The sequence below is a fragment of the Exophiala oligosperma genome, assembly GCF_000835515.1.
Source record: "Exophiala oligosperma strain CBS 72588 unplaced genomic scaffold supercont1.8, whole genome shotgun sequence".
Lineage (NCBI taxonomy): Eukaryota > Fungi > Ascomycota > Eurotiomycetes > Chaetothyriales > Herpotrichiellaceae > Exophiala > Exophiala oligosperma.
In genome coordinates this window covers 1,175,616-1,191,124 of record NW_015622825.1, presented here as the reverse complement: position 1 = coordinate 1,191,124, position 15,509 = coordinate 1,175,616, and the positions used below count along the sequence as shown (strand labels likewise).

Sequence of the window (15,509 nt, the reverse complement as noted above, 5' to 3'; positions counted from 1 at the left end):
GCCTCGTCCACCTCAATTTACGAGACCCCTTCAACCAGATTATACGGTGTACAGGAACCTTTCCCCATTCTGGTTGGAGTCTGCCTTGGTGCAAATCGATTGAACAGCCACAGTGACGACTCTCATGCTCTGAGGCTGCCCCGAATGTCCAGGATCCTATGACAGCGCCTTGGGTTTAACCCTGCTCTGCTGCTAAAGGTTGGCGGCCGGTTCTGGCCAAACCTTGTTTGAGCTGTCCTTTCACACACCTTTTCCTTTCTGCTCAACTTTGCGTAACCGTTTTCCTTCTCCGAACTTCTCCTTGATGCCGTGTGTGCAGTTCCCAACATGAGAGTCGCGTGCCTCTCCTCGCGCAGAATATTTCCTTCTGTTTTATTTTCAATTTTCTTCTTTTGGTATTTCCTGCCTGTGAGAAATCATGGACCACGAAAGGTTACCTCGGCGCAATTGCAGCAAGACCACCCATTGCTGTACAAGCATGTGCACAGTTTCAATGGAACTGGAGGTAGTGAGTTGTCCTGTCGTCGAGGCGCGCGGCGAATTAACTTTCCCATTCTAATCCCTGAGGCTTTTATACTGGCCGGATCGAGTAGCTGCTAATCATTGACAGCATGGTACATCCCACCACACTGGTTGCCAGCTCCAAACATTCAACCGGAAAATATCGTCGATGCAGCGCTCTTAGCCTCTCATGCTGCCAACGCCAGCAAGCATCGCAAGATGCACAACTCGGCGATTCCCCTTATTCTTCATCAGACTTGGAAGACTCGTTATGCGAACAAATGGAGCGATCTCCTTCGAAATAGTGTCGAGAGCTGGCTGCAACACGTAGTTCGCGACGAAATGGCCTACTTCTTCTGGGAGGACGACGGCATTATGCAATTTCTCCACGAATTTGAACCCGACTTTGTTGAAACCTTTGTCAACCTACCAGCCAACGTTGAGCGAACGGATATCTTTCGGATTCTGGTAGTTAAATGGTTTGGGGGCGTTGTATGCCATTGCAACACTTATCATGCTATGCCATCAGTGTACTGACATCTCATAGTACGCCGACATTGACACTCAACCATTGCGACAACCTAAATACTGGGTCACTCCTGATGATGTTGCACCATGGACTGATCCTATGACGAACAAGACATTCAATTCCACCACCCCGGTCGGATTGATATTCGGTCTCGAAGCAGATTGTCCTCCCATGTCGGACGACTATTGGCGCATGGGCTACACGTTCCCCCTCCAGCTTACACAATGGGCGTTGGCATCTGCGCCAGCACATCCCGTACTTCTACACTTTATGGATATCTTGACCCACTGGTTGGGCGAGATCGCCGCACAGAATAACGGCACGATTACGACCCCCTCGGCTATCAAACAATTGCACCACATCGGCCCGCTGGCACTCACTGGTCCTCAAGCGGTGACAATCGCCACGAAGTCTTGGTTGAAGGGCCAGGCAGGACTGCGCTGGAACGCTCTGACGGGACTAGATGACGGCGGACGCAGTAAACTGGTTGAAGACGTCCTGATCCTTCCCATTACAGGATTCAGCCCAGGACGTGGCCGATACGGCAACATGGGTTCGAAACCTGTGACCGATCCTGCTGCCAGAGTCTGGCACCGAGCACAGGGAAGTTGGCGTTCATTCGATGCGGTGGCCGAATTTGGCAAAGTATGCCGTTCCCTGTTCGGGTTGTGTAAGCATTGGTCAAAGGGGCAGGATTGAGGTCTCATCACATTGCAGACCTACAGTACACCTATCGCCAGGATGGGTCGAGTCGCTCATTCGACTCATAATTTCCGTGTCCACCTGCTAGCTGCATGACTGGGGAGATTTGAACAAAAGACCCGTATCACGAATCAGGATATCTTTACTGGCAGCAGAGCTTACGATAGGAGGTATCGATCCACCAGGCTTAACACTTAGCGCACACGGAGTACAGACAGTCACTATACGAGCAAACACGATTAGAGAGCCGAAGTTTCGAATCACGACCTCGATGTGGAGGGTTGATGTATTCGATGAAACATCGGATTTTGGTTTCCGGACGATCTCAACTTATTGTTACGTGGTCACGCGACACTTGAAGTACGATGCGTGCCATGATATCGACGGCCGGCGCTGGTCGCGTGGCCAGAAAGACCGAGTCACGACGCACGAATATTTTGGAACACATGGAGTCTACAATAGCTAGCTCAATGCATTGAGAAAGGACTCAGTGGGTTATACGGAGCACGACATTACGGACTTTCAGTTCGTTCGCCACAAGGTCATGCGCTTTTCAGTCTTTACTCAAGAAGGAAATGGGAGAGAAGGTGCCTTGTTTTGGTACTTTGTAGGCAGCAGTATTCTTTGGTGTTGGTTACTGCATACAGTATACTATTATTGGACAAAGTACTCCGTACTGTACGGAGTACCTTGAAAAGTCAAGCACAGCATTGTTTCAATGCTAGTTGCCCCCGTACTCCTTTCCTATTGTGTGCTATGATGATCCCCAAACGGCGCACAGAGCAACAGCTAATAATAAAAGGGCCCCAGCCAGCTTTGGTACATTTGTGCCTAGGTAAAATTAAACCACCCAATCCCAATCTCCTAATCCAGGGCACTGGAGGCTATATTACCTTTTTACGGTCAAAGGATGACGAACCACCCGTCGCCGCCACCAAATAAACATTTTTTGGGACCGTTTCAACGCTAAAAGCATCGCGTACTCCGTACGACAACAAAAAAATGTCCTGCCGCGCGTCCTCGGAGAAGTCTACAGTTATCAAAAGGAGAGACGAGTGTACTCTTTCCCATGTCGTCAAACCCCAGTACGGTGAGTACTCGTGCTAGGAAGTCTTCGGTTTTCTCGTACTCGTATCTCGCTCGTTATCCATACAGGGTACAGGGTACATAAATGGCTACCCTACCTGGTGCCCAAATGTACAGTAACGAGTTTCAACATCAACCAACGCGTAAGGTCATACACACCCCCGACCCTCTCACCATGTCATCAAACGTGGGCACCGCGTCGAACCAACCCGTGTCCTCGTTTCCCGTCATCGGGGTTGCAACAAGGTTGGTTTGAAGTCTCTTCAACGAGCGACGAAAGAACTCGCGTGACAAACGCCCGTCGATACGTCAGTGCAGGACCCATGTCCGGTCGAGGGGAAAAAAATGCAAGGGCAGAAAAAGGCAAGTGGTTTGTTTTGTTCGCCAGGGCTGGCGACCGGAAAGCTCCAAGTCTCTCGCCGGATGATTTGGGAAGTGTCTCGTCCTGGTACCAGGAGTACGAGTGAAAAAGTCCTTTCTTACTCGGTCACGGAGTACAGATTACCGAGTTACCGGCAGGAGGATTGGCGCGCCGATGAGTGGGAAAGAGTGATTTATTTTTTTTTTGGCGACGAATGCTCCTTGGAACGAGGCTCTGGGGAGACACCCAACTTGGGTCTTTCTCGAACGCCGCAACAAAAGGTGGCATGAGAAGATGATGGTGCCTCATCTCGAAGGAAGAGAGGATCTTTCTATCATGGTCGGGGCCTCTATAGATCAAAGAACGTTCGGGTCTCGTTGTCATGGTGTGAGATTCTCAATCAAAGGAAGAAAAAGGGGTCTCGGTGGTGGATTTGATATTCAAGTACTCGGACGATCAGATACCTAGGTGTTGGGAATCAGACCGTATCTTGACGCTCGACAATGCTTCCATCCATAAAGTCAATGTCCACCGAGAAATGGTTTGACAAGTTGCAACATCTCGACTCGAATGGTCTCTGTGTACTCACCGGATCTCAAACCCATGGAGAACGTCTGGGCGATTCAAAAAGGACAGGCCGATTCAAGAGTTGGGCGCACCTGCGTAGAAGGTGAGAGAACGGAGAAGGATCTGAAGAACCTAGCAATTAGCCATTAGACATGAATGGGACAAACATTTCCACAGGGCGACAACAATTTGATCGACGCGGTGAGGAGTGTTGAGGAGAGAGGATCGAGGTTGTCATCGAGGCGGAAGGGTTGGTAGACGCGGGTGGTAGATGACGACCAAAAACACCACGATTGGCCTCAAAACGAGGATTTAATCGATGGAGAATTGAACAACAACAACAACAACAACCATTTCTACAAAATCCGTGAAGAAGGTCAAATTTTCAATGGGATATGCGCCTGTAGTATCGAAAGCCTCGACGGGGGATAGAGCGGTTTCATTGTACGTGGCAATAATCCCCTGCGATCAACTTGCAAGTCATCAGTGAAGAAGTATATCTGATCTGATCCCCCCCCCGCGAACATCATCATCATCATCATCATCATCATCATCACTGGGGTCCAATCGATGATGTCCTTGTTTTTATTTTCAACTTGTAGTTGCGGTGCTCGAGACAATAGGGCGGCATCACCTCTAGGCCAGAAGCGGGGAGGGAGAGGGGGGGAGGACGATCCAAAGCGGCGAGTAGTTTTCTCCCAAAATCCTTGGCATCATCCAATTAAAAGTGTCAAGGTCTCTTGAAATGTCCATGTCACCACCAAGACTCGTTTCTCATCGACATCTTTTTGTATTTCTAAAAGGCGACCCTCCAAGATCCAGTCCTTTTTTTTCCTTTTTTGATCGTCGGTTCTCGGTTTTTTTGATCACACTAGAGTTTTGACAACCACATTTGCTGGACAGCTTTGCGAAAAAAAAAACCATGGTAAGTGAACGGGGGAAAAACAACAAAACAACAACATCATCATCGTCACTTTTTTACTCATACCCGTGTCTAGCTTCCCTTGGGCCTCCTCACGGCGGCGCAGGGTCATCCGATGCTCGTCGAGCTCAAGAACGGCGAGACCCTGAACGGTCACCTGGTGAATTGCGACACGTGGATGAACTTGACCCTCAAGGAGGTCGTCCAGACCAGCCCCGAGGGTGACAGGTTTTGGAGGCTACCGGAGGTCTACATCAGAGGCAACAACGTGAGTACTCTTACCCCACCCACCCACCTACCTACCTGCAACTTTTTCTCGTGTCGGTCGACCGAGTTTTGGATTTGTAACATCTTTTTAGATCAAATATCTACGGGTCCCCGAAGAAATCGTCGATCTCGCCCGGGAACAGCAGCAGCAGCAACAACAACAACATCGCCACCACGCCGGTTACGATGGTCAACGAGGTGGTCGCGGTGGCCCCCACCATCGTGGCGGCGACCAAGGGGGCCGAGGAGATCGAGGAGACCGAGGAGATCGAGGACGTGGTCGCGGTCGAGGTGGAGGAGGGCCTCGCGGTAGAGGAAGGGGTCAGAGTTGAGCCACCGAACATGATTGCTACGAGTAATCAAAGAAGTCATATTGTCATTACCACCCCAAAGCCACGTTCAACTTTTTGGCGCCTCCACCACAGCACATGCCATCGTCGCCGAGCACGACGAGAAACTACCTAACGTACGCGCAACATGTGCGACCATCAACCACTTTCGCGCCCGTTGATAACACCACCAGCACGCCAATCCCGAGTCGTGCTCTGGTCGGCCCACCAGCATCAATTTCATCATCTAGCTAGTCAAAGAACTTTCACAATTCCCATGGTGATGGCAAGTCTGCTACCGTCGGGAGCCCAGGACTCCACCGCAATGCTAGCTCATGAGATCAAGTTTGGAGTACACGGATATTGTCCGATCGAATGTTATAAAGAAAATTAATAAAGCCACTCTTGTGCGCAGTCGTCGAGGCAGCACTTTATCTTTTGGACAGTTGAGTTGTGAGACATTTGAGCACCTATCTGCAGCGTGAGCATGGCCAGGCGCGTAGTAGGAATGGGGTTGTGTACTGACCTCTTCGGGAACAATGCCTTGATTGTACAAGTATTTGCCCAACCCCTTGACGACTTCGACTTGTTCTTCGGGGGTCAGGCCGACAATGGCGGATTCGATGACGCTACCAACGCTGGTCTTGTAAACAGCAATAAAACTCTGGTAGTACATGTAGGCAAAGAAGCCCATGATAAACTGACAGTCCATCCGGTCGGTCATGCCTCCATGACCTGGGATACTGTCGCCAAAGTCCTTGATCTTAAAGGTTCTCTTGAGACCCGACGCGAAGAATCCACCGAACGGCGCTATAAGGGACGCAAAGGTTGCAAAAACCAGGATGTGGAACTGCATGTCGGCGATCCAGACGGTGTAGTTCAGACCGGTCCATGGGGCCAAGTCGTATGGGCGGGGTGTGAATACTGGATTTGGAGTGCATTCAAGACCCGTGTAGATGTTTGAACCAAGATCATTGACGGGGCAGATGAAGTATTTGTAGCGCATCAGGATGTTGGTGAGTCCGAAGCCGAAAATGATGGTGCAGATCCAGGCTCCGACAAACCCCTCGACTGTCTTCTTAGGAGAAATTTTGATGAGTTGGGTACGTCCAAAGGTTATGCCACAAATGTAGGCGAAGATGTCGTTGGTGATGACCAGGGAAGCTGGCAGGAAGAACCAAATCATTCCCTCAAAGACATTGTTCATCATGAAATGCGCTTGTACGTTGATCAAGTACAACGCCATGTGAGTCCAGGCGAATTGGGTGAATTGAAAGCGGTAGTGACCCTTTTTCAAGGACGCCACGAAGAAGACAAAACCTGCAGAGGTCAGTCTTCAAGGCGCTCTCTTCATAGGTGCAGTACTTACCAAAGATGTACATCATGAAACTGATGAAACGGTGATGCGTAGCGAAGGGAAGCAAGACCTTGTCCACCAGCAGAATATGCTTGAAATAGTAAATGACGCTTTCGCCGTAGAGAAAGTACATTGTCACAGCGAGGAAGTACCAGTTGAGCGATCGGGTCAAAGGGAGATCCCTCTGTTTCGCCGGAACTTGTGCAATTGCAATGACCTCTTTGAAAGAAACAATTTGAACCATGGTGATGATCATCAAGACGTACACATGTCCGGCGAACATGGCACCGAAGAAGCCTCCTATCATGGCCAAAGTCCATATTGTACGTGTGATGAAGGTCGCCTTTTTCTTTTCATACTCGGATGGCTCTACCCGAGGCTTCTCTCCCTTGAGTATTGTGCCATTGTTCTTGGAGCCTGCGGCTTCTTTTGTAGGACTCGGGGGGTCTGATGCGGATTCGCTGGAGCTCGACGGCGTTCGACGGCGGTCGCCAGTCCCGTTGGCATTTCTCCGATGCTGGAACTGAACCGACTTTGGTTTGGGCATGGCTGTCGACGTGATGCGCAAGCACAGACAAGGCGTGGCTGGCCAGGGAATTGGGTTGAACGATCTGAAATGCTCGTGGTGAGAGGACGGAGAAGAGGGGAAACGCTTGACACGTGCGATTCGCTGGCGAGATGTGAGATGCGAGATGCGAGATTTGGCCTTTTTTTTCAGACACTATCGCGCGTTGGAAACAAAGGCCGGTGAAATTGTGCAGGATGGAAATCCTTCTCGCCAAAGCACAAGTGAAGTTACCCTGTCATTGATGGCAAGGTTGGACGGTGTGCTTTTGTGAAAGAAAAAAAGGCCCTTCAACCAGTAGATGTCAAGTCTATGGGCAGAAGTGGGAAAAGTCGAAGCTCAACAAGGCAGACACTGCGCAGTTGACACGGCGCGGGAACTCTGGGTTGGCATCCTGCGTAATGCGTACTGCGGGAAGGTATTACGAGTAGTGTATGTATTCCGTATGTAAGGCTATTTTTTTGGACTCCAATTTCCAATCTGCGTCATACTGTACAAGTACAAAGCTTGGGAAACTGCGGCTCGTAGTTGCTCCGTAGGCCTGACAAAGGCTCAAAATTCATTAATTGGGCGCAGGACTCCGGAAGAGGAACAATAATACTCCGTAATGTACGGAGTACGCGGGTCGGGATAAAGTTGTCCGCATGGAAAATTCCCCGCCGCCTTTAGCGGGTCTCTTCTCTGCCCCCGCTATCCAAGGACCTTCTCATCATAAACATGGTCGTTTCTGAACCTTTGTCTCATTACGACTGAGTGCCTTGTTGTAATTATTGTCCTGCCTGCATCGTTAACAACAATCAGAGACAGACAAACAGACAGTCAGCCAGTCACACCCACAGACAGACACACACCAAAGTCAGGTATGCGCTGCCATGACTATGAACATAGCGTTTTAAGGACCACCATTAAAGACATGATGACACTGTAAACCCGACGCATCGAAAAGGACACCATGGTGACCTGTAGTCGAGCTTTTTATTCACGTGATCAAGCCAGCTGTAAATGTATCATTCGCGGTCGGTGGCGTATCTGATAGCTGTTCCCCAATAAGCCTTCAAGTCTTCGACAGTATTGCCAATCGTCCAGCCATGCTCTACACGGAGCACGTCCAACATACCGAGAAGAGCCTCTTGTTCTCGTCGGTTCTCAAAATGTCCTCCAGCCCTCGCGATGGCCAGGCCCGCCAGTCCGGTTGCGGGAGGTATCCTGGGATTTCCAAGGGCCATGCCGCAGAGTTTCTTCACAATCATGCGTACGGATTGGCTGATCTGGCGAGCACTCGTTGCAACCGCTGGTCCTAGCTTCGGCTGGGTCGGATCGTGGACCGTGAGAAGAATCTGTGCGATCCCGAGGTGCTGGAGGCCTATTACGTGGCAGTCCGACCGATACCAGAGCTCGGGAAAGATGTTGGACCAAGGAGGATGATCCCTCGCCGGGGAATAGTAGATCGGGTCAAAGCTGGATGGAAGACTCGCTGCCCACTGCTCTGCCTGCTGTTTGAGTGCCGCCCAACGAGCAGTCGTGGCCACCATGGGAGAATTCAGGATGTTGGGCGTCGCTGTCCTGCCGGTCTGGCATTCAACAGAGCTGTAACAAAATTCGAGGCAGTCGGCACAGAAGACGATCAGTCTGTTCGCCCACACAGTGTCCTCGGCCGGGTCGAACGATCTAAAGGCGGAGCAATTGGACAGGGACAATTCAAAGCGCTGCTCTTTGAGGAAGCACGTGTAGATCTCTTGTCGGAAGGCGATCCAGAAAGAGGCTTCACGAAGGTTGTGTGGACGAATGCCCCGGGAAAACCCTGGCGAGAGCCGGAGTCCTGGTCCATCGTCGGTTGTCATGCCGGATGTCGTCCACGACTGCTGTGCAGGTGCAGATGTCCCGTGCAACATGGGCGACCCTACCTGCTGGAATTGCTCGGTGACGAGCAGGTTCTTGACGCGCAGAAAAAGATCTCGATCTTCGTCGTCTGCCCGGCGCGGGGCATCAATCTCTTCGTGCCACCTTAGGAGGACGGTAGCCGCCAGAAGGTTTTCGTCGTGAATGTCGGTTGAATCTGTGGTCAGCGCCATGAATGGGCGGATGGATTCGTTGTGGTAGTAGATGGCTACATCGTCATTGATCACCGCCGGCCGACTGATATGTCGGGCTCTTTGTTCGTAGGGAAGACAGAGGAGATGCGTCGCTGACACACAGAGGACCGTGTTCATCAACTGAGCGCTGGTCTTTGCTCTTTCCGGCACCGTACACGCAAAGAACCTCTCGGGGTCGATCAAGTCAAACCAGCCTGCCAGGTGGTCGATGAAGTGGCGCATCAACATCGCGCGCAAGAGATATGAACCCTCTTCGCCTTCGGTTGAGACCGGGACGGCGGTCTCAAGCGTCGTCACTGCAGGCGTGCGTAGGGAAATGGACGGGGAAATAGGGGAGCCTCCGTGGTTGTTGCTACCATCTGATCCTGGTCTAGGGGATGTGATTGCTTCAATACCGGCAGATTCCAAACAGGTCTCCCTGCAAAGTTGATGCTGGCCAACAACATCGTGATCGAGCTGGACTCCCAAGTAGGTGGTTGTAGCGGAGTCCTTCACAGTGGCTGGTCCGCTATCGATGCCGGGATCCCACTCCGGCAAGTCTTGGTCCTTTTGAGCATGAGGCTCGGAGTACTGGGCCTGAGTAATTCCAGTCTCGTCGATGAACCTTAGTGGCTGTTCTATGGCAGCGTCAGAGAGGGCACTGGTAGTTCACGATCTTTTGGAGTATAAGCGGACTTTTTTGAAACGGCGGAGACCTGATCCGTTCGATATCACTAGCCACCAGAGTATATCGAATCATCAGCGGTCTGCTTCGCACACACGTGTCGCCCCGTCGCCGACAGCGCTCGCAAGCGCGATGATTGGGGTCACCTGAGGGGAAGAAGCCCTCGGTTAGTCCCCAAGCTACCCAGGGAAGAAAGGGGCCAGTCGCCTAACTCACATTTTACATGACGCGCTGTATCCTTTCTGTTAGCGAAGCCTCCATCATCTTGAAGAGCACGCGAGAGGGACTTATCTGCAGTTAGCACACGCCGAAGTTCTCGTTTTTACCCTTTCTGAAGGGGTCATCGCCGTGGTGGCAACGGAGCCTTCACAGACGCTGACGAGAGGCCTACTGGACACATTTGTCAATTTCAACTCCTTTGCAAGTCCATTCTCCACTTTTGTGTCATAGAGAGGATCTGTTGGTTAGAGAGCTTCGATACAAGAAGTGCCATGCCACTATCATTGCACAAAGAAGTCCTCCTCGTTGGCGGGGGTCACTCTTGATACCCCCAAGAATCCAATTTGCTGTGGCCGTCTCCGCCAAACGCCACGCGGGATAAATTGCCCGAAGAAGACTTTTGGGTCATCCCGACGAGAATCCGCTGGACTGTTAGTGGTTGGATTCCTCAGAGAAACGTCCCTCTTTCGGCGGGCACTGAGCCGGAACAAAATCGAACGGGAGACACTGTCCAAGAAAATCCTTCTCATCCTTGGGTCTGGGATCGCAATGTCGAATCGCAGGACCGCCTAGCCCGGTTTATGTATTGCAATGGAAGTCAACACGAAGACAAAATGTGAAATTTGGTAACTTCTAATTGAGACACTACTCAAGACACTGTCGCACTCAACTTACCGTTCTTCCTGGCCAGTCTAGTTCGTCACGAAAGGCCTCCTCATCTCTCGGCTCGTCTCAGCAACAGCTCCGGCACCATTTCTCAGTGACTCCAAGTAGATAGATTCGTGTACGATGCATGCTGGACATTCTACAAAAGGACCATCTCAGGTTTTCTTCCTTGGATTTTCGTTTCTACCCCACCGAATTTTGTGGGGAGTTGTGCTCGCTGGCCTCTTCCCGTCTCCAGATTTTCAAAGGCATAGGCCCGGGCGAGCAGGTGAAATACTCTCTCCTAGTAGGCTGCCAATGCTCGGACGGGAGCGCGAATTCGAAACGGTGCAGCAAGCTGGCCAGGGCGACGTATTGCTCCAAATAGCTGATGTTGCGACCGATGCAGCCCCGTGATCCCGCCGAAAACGCGATAAAGTAGGGCTGCAGCTCTTTCCCAGCCTCACCCAGCCAGCGCTCGGGAATGAATTGCTCCGGATTGGGAAAGACGACGGGGTCCCTGTGTGCAACGAATGTCGAGATAGACACCGTGGTGTTGCCCGGGACCCACTCGCCGAGGATCATGGCACCTTCCGGGGGCGTTCGACGGGGGAGCCCAAAGCTGTTCGGGGGCATGATCCGGAGAGACTCGTCCAAGCACGCACGCAGATACGGTAGATGCTTGACCTTGTCGTAGGGGGCAACGACATCGTTCTCGTCGAGATTCGCATCGACTTCTCGTCTCAGGGTCGCCAAACACCTAGGGTTTTTCAACAAGAAGTAGATGACATTGTTGAGGGCGATGGCGGTCGTGTCGGATCCTGCATTCATCATGATGCTGATTTCCGCCACAATCTCCCCCCATTCGAGATGGTTGGGGTTGCCGCCCTTGTCGTGCATCAAGGCTGTGAAGAAATCGTCCAGCTGTTCACCTCTTTGATGGCGTTTCAGACGAGCTGTGGCTCGATTCCACACGATGCCATCCCAGTCTCTTTTGTGTTGGAGTTTCTTCCGGTAGGTTGCAGAGAAGAGATCGGCCAGACGGACAGCTGTGTGATACCATTTGTACGACCACACGAGATTCGAATCTACCCAGAGCGTCGCGTCGAGACATTCTTTGAAGGATACGGTCTTGGTCGTCCCGTCCGGGCGCTCAGAGGTGATCAGATCGTTTTCCTTCTCCAGGAAGCCCAGCTCTTCGCTCAGTCCGATATTAGCAATGGCGGACACGGTGAAGTAATTGGCCCACGACCAGAATTCCACATTGAGGTCTTCCATCCTAGGAGACTCTCTCATTTTCAGGGGCTCGGTGCACCGCCGGTCAAACGCTTCGATCATTCTCTCGGTCATACGGGCTACTTTGTATTCCCAATTCTCGAGGTTTTTGATGGCGTATGCGCTCGAAAGAGTCTTGCGCTTGCGAGCATGCTCTTTCTTATCTGTCACGTCGGCGAGGTGGCGGTGGGTGCCTGAGAGTACATCGTACATGTCGTCTTTTGTACATGTCGAGTTGAACCCGTAGATATCTTTGATGGCGCGGTGGCTAGCGTATGACAGCGAGTTCGGACCAATTCTGACCACGGGGTACTCTTTGTGAAGTTCGTTGAGACGTCGAGACCTAAAGCCTCTGTGGGCTTCGATGATGAAGGGTATATCAGAGATGCCGGACCAAATCGATAACTGCGGATATTTTCGAAGGCCCTTGGCATCCCGAAGATAGTGAACAATGGGTAAAACGATGAGCGAAAGGGTGACAAGGACCGCGGAACATGCAAAAACGAGCAATCCGAACATACTGGATGGCTTATCAAAGGTAAATGTCTGACGCATTTGCAGAACATTCTTTTAAACCCTTGGAAAATGGAAACACGGTGTTGGAACCTGCTTTCCTTTCAATGGCCGAGACAGAAGCATCACATCAGATCCCCGATAGGTCGGACTATCAACTCGGCGAGAAAAGCCGTTTCGGGACAGAAACGTATGTAGAGCCCTCAGCGTGCGCTGCGGCCCTGAGGTGAACACATCCAGCCAGATAGATTCCGAGTCCCTCGGGAATAGGCTTTGGCACGTCACAATCGACCTCACATTGCCTTGAGGTAGTGGTAGAAGCATCGGTTTGGACAGAATCGCCTGGCTAGGCTCGTCACTAGAGCTATAGGCCTCGCGAGAACTTGAAGGTGTTTACAAGACGAGGCCAAATCATTTTGGTCAAAGTCCTTTCTGGAGACGACGATAGAGTTTCGGCAAACTGACGACGGGAATGCTGTGGGAGCAGACGAGTGTGGAATGGTTGATTGTGGAGAGAGATTCGAAGGGCAACTTTCTCCGTGGGATTTTCTCTCGCGAAGCTGGGCTAATTAATCCATACCCGGAGAGATGCTTCAAAGTGCCAAGGCTCACGGGTTCACGTGACCCACAAGATCGGACGTTGGGCGGCTGGTGAGCAGTCCCATCTCTAACGTTCCCTTCAGCTGGGGGTTAGATTCCCCGAGGATCGTAAGTCACGACGAATGACTAGAGCTACGGTCCGAAGCCGGCCCAACAGGGAAATGTTCTCACTCGTGCTTCTTTCATTCACCCCAAGTCATGAAACTGATGGTGGTCGTGGGGCGTGTGGATTGCGATGGGTCAACTTGATCTCGAATCTGATGAGACACAGGTCTACAGAACACCCACAGGTTCTCGATCCAAACATTTTACACTCCCCGTCATATCTGACGTGCTCGAGCTTGACTCTCTTCTCAATGCAGCGAATCTTCTCATGTCCTGAAAATCTATTCGTCTCTGAGTTCTCTTCCGTGGACTTTATGTAGTCACAAACACGGGGGAGCTGGGTGTATATACTAAGTAGGAGATCATGTATATTCGTAATAGTGTGTCAGTAGCCTTATCTGTTTGTGACAGGACCAGTGCTTTTGATAGGAGCTTTGATATTGTGTTTTCTCCCGAGCTCTTCTCCCAGCTCTCCATCTGTTGTGACGGGCGAGCCTAAGCCTTTCCCTCGACGTGCTCGGCGTGATCGGTGTTGCCATGGGTCTCGGCTAGTTCAACCGACGCGCTCTTGGGTTCGTGGCGGCCCAAAGCTTGACTGTTGTCTTCAACAAGTTCTTCGAGCGACGGAAACACGTGGGTCTTCCAACGACGCACTGGGATCCCTTGTTCAAAGAAAAGCGCGAGCTCCAGTGTCGACCGTCCAGTGGTCTCGCCGACACAGAACCACACCCAGGCGAGCGACGTTAGGGTCGTGCCCGCGTAGAAAAACCCCAGCATCGGACCCCAGCCAGCAGAGGTGTACATATAAGGCGCCGTGAACGACATGAGCCAGATGATAAAGTAGAAGAACACGATCGACAACGACATTATCTTGTTCTGGTTGGGTCCGACGGCCATTTCACGGGCCACCGTGTACGCCAGAGGTCCGAAACCAAAGTTGAATGCGACGATGATGACGAATGAGAAGACCACGATGATGTATTGCGAAGCGGTCGTCAGTTGCCGTTGCGTGCCGATGCCCCCGATGACGATGAAGGCGACAAACATCATCACGGTCGTGACCAACAGATTGGTGCGTCGAGGAACTTTGTTCCCCAACAACACCGAGACTGTGACCGTGACGATCTGCAGAATGTTGGTGACGAGCTGTATCGTGTACGGCTGGGAGACGCCGATGGCTTGGGCGAAAACGACACCGTAGTTGTAGAAGAACAGGATGCCACAAATCTGCTGGGAATACAGTGCACCGGCGGAGTAGATGAATTTCTTGCGCTCAATGGGGTTCGTGACCAGTGAGGACCACGACGAGGCTGCCATGTGCTCCAATTCTCGTTCGTTGGCCTCGGTCAGGATAGCCAGATCTCTTTCCGGGGTATAACCCTCCTGGCCTTGGTGCACGCGGCGCAGCGCGCTGGCGGCATCTTGAACTCGACCTTTGCTCAGCAACCACACCGGGGTTTCCGGAATAAAGGGGAGGAAGACGTACATGATGAGCGGAAGCACGACCAGTCCACCCATCGGAATTTTGTACGCCAGGGAATTGTGCATTGATTCGGTGCCTTGGGTGATGGCCGACGCCACGAGCTGGGAGATGGATTGCAGGAGCTGGAAGGTCATCAATGCCGGGCCGCGAATCTGGAGTGGAGCCACTTCGCCAATGTACAGCAGGCAAGTGACGGTGCACTGTCCCATCCCGAGACCGATGAGGATGCGTCCGACGATGATGACAGCTTCGTAACGCGTGTCCGCAATCTGAGCGATGCCACCGACCAGGACGCACGTTGCTGCCGCCCAGAACGTCGATTTGCGTCCATACTTGTCGTTGATGGGAGCCGAGACAAGAGCACCGAGCGCGTCGCCAATGTATATCGCCGAGGAACTCAGAGACGTGAAGGTCACATTCAATGCCTTTTTTCCGTTCTCGTCGTAGTGGTCTCCGTAGTTGTTTTTGAAAGTTTGCATCCCCAGGACGCCATTGTAGTAGGTGTTGTCGTAGCCGAACACGAGCGCTCCGATGACCGAGACTGAGCAAAAGAAGTAGGCCCACCGGTTCGCTCTGAAATCGAGGTCGAACATGTTGAGGAAGTTATTGGTACAGGGAGCGATGCTCGCAGTCGAAAGGTGAGTTGCTCCTTCAACCCAGGGGGAATATCGCCCGTATATATACTCCGGTGGCCCTGTGATAGACACCAAAATTCAAAACTCCACG

General features: G+C 51.8%; 4 protein-coding genes across 5 annotated transcripts; 2 read left to right on the top strand and 2 right to left on the bottom strand.

The window, feature by feature from the left end:
- Window positions 1-278: 278 nt before the first annotated feature.
- On the top strand, window positions 279-2,439 carry PV06_08371. 2 transcript variants are annotated; one of them, XM_016409694.1, is made up of 3 exons: window positions 279-508; window positions 611-993; window positions 1,049-2,439. In XM_016409694.1, exons 1-3 carry the CDS (start codon window positions 328-330, stop codon window positions 1,727-1,729), a joined length of 1,245 nt encoding a protein of 414 aa, XP_016260002.1. In that variant the 5' UTR covers window positions 279-327; the 3' UTR covers window positions 1,730-2,439. The 2 variants fall into 2 exon arrangements, with proteins under 2 accessions (XP_016260002.1, XP_016260003.1); XM_016409695.1 differs by having other exon boundaries at window positions 279-993.
- Window positions 2,440-4,515: 2,076 nt separating this feature from the next.
- On the top strand, window positions 4,516-5,934 carry PV06_08370 (uncharacterized protein). Its single transcript, XM_016409693.1, has 3 exons — window positions 4,516-4,671; window positions 4,745-4,936; window positions 5,028-5,934. The coding sequence occupies exons 1-3, from the start codon at window positions 4,669-4,671 to the stop codon at window positions 5,265-5,267; spliced, it is 435 nt and encodes a 144-aa protein (XP_016260001.1). The 5' UTR covers window positions 4,516-4,668; the 3' UTR covers window positions 5,268-5,934.
- On the bottom strand, window positions 5,282-7,611 carry PV06_08369 (uncharacterized protein). Its single transcript, XM_016409692.1, has 3 exons — window positions 6,634-7,611; window positions 5,791-6,584; window positions 5,282-5,734 (listed from the first exon to the last, which is right to left on the bottom strand). Exons 1-3 carry the CDS (start codon window positions 7,166-7,168, stop codon window positions 5,696-5,698), a joined length of 1,368 nt encoding a protein of 455 aa, XP_016260000.1. The 5' UTR covers window positions 7,169-7,611; the 3' UTR covers window positions 5,282-5,695.
- A 582-nt stretch (window positions 7,612-8,193) lies between these two features.
- PV06_08368 (uncharacterized protein) lies at window positions 8,194-12,601 on the bottom strand (the record flags this gene model as incomplete). The annotated part of the gene is made up of 2 exons (XM_016409691.1): window positions 8,194-9,891; window positions 11,021-12,601. 2 exons carry the CDS (start codon window positions 12,599-12,601, stop codon window positions 8,194-8,196), a joined length of 3,279 nt encoding a protein of 1,092 aa, XP_016259999.1.
- Between the last annotated feature and the right edge of the window lie 2,908 nt (window positions 12,602-15,509).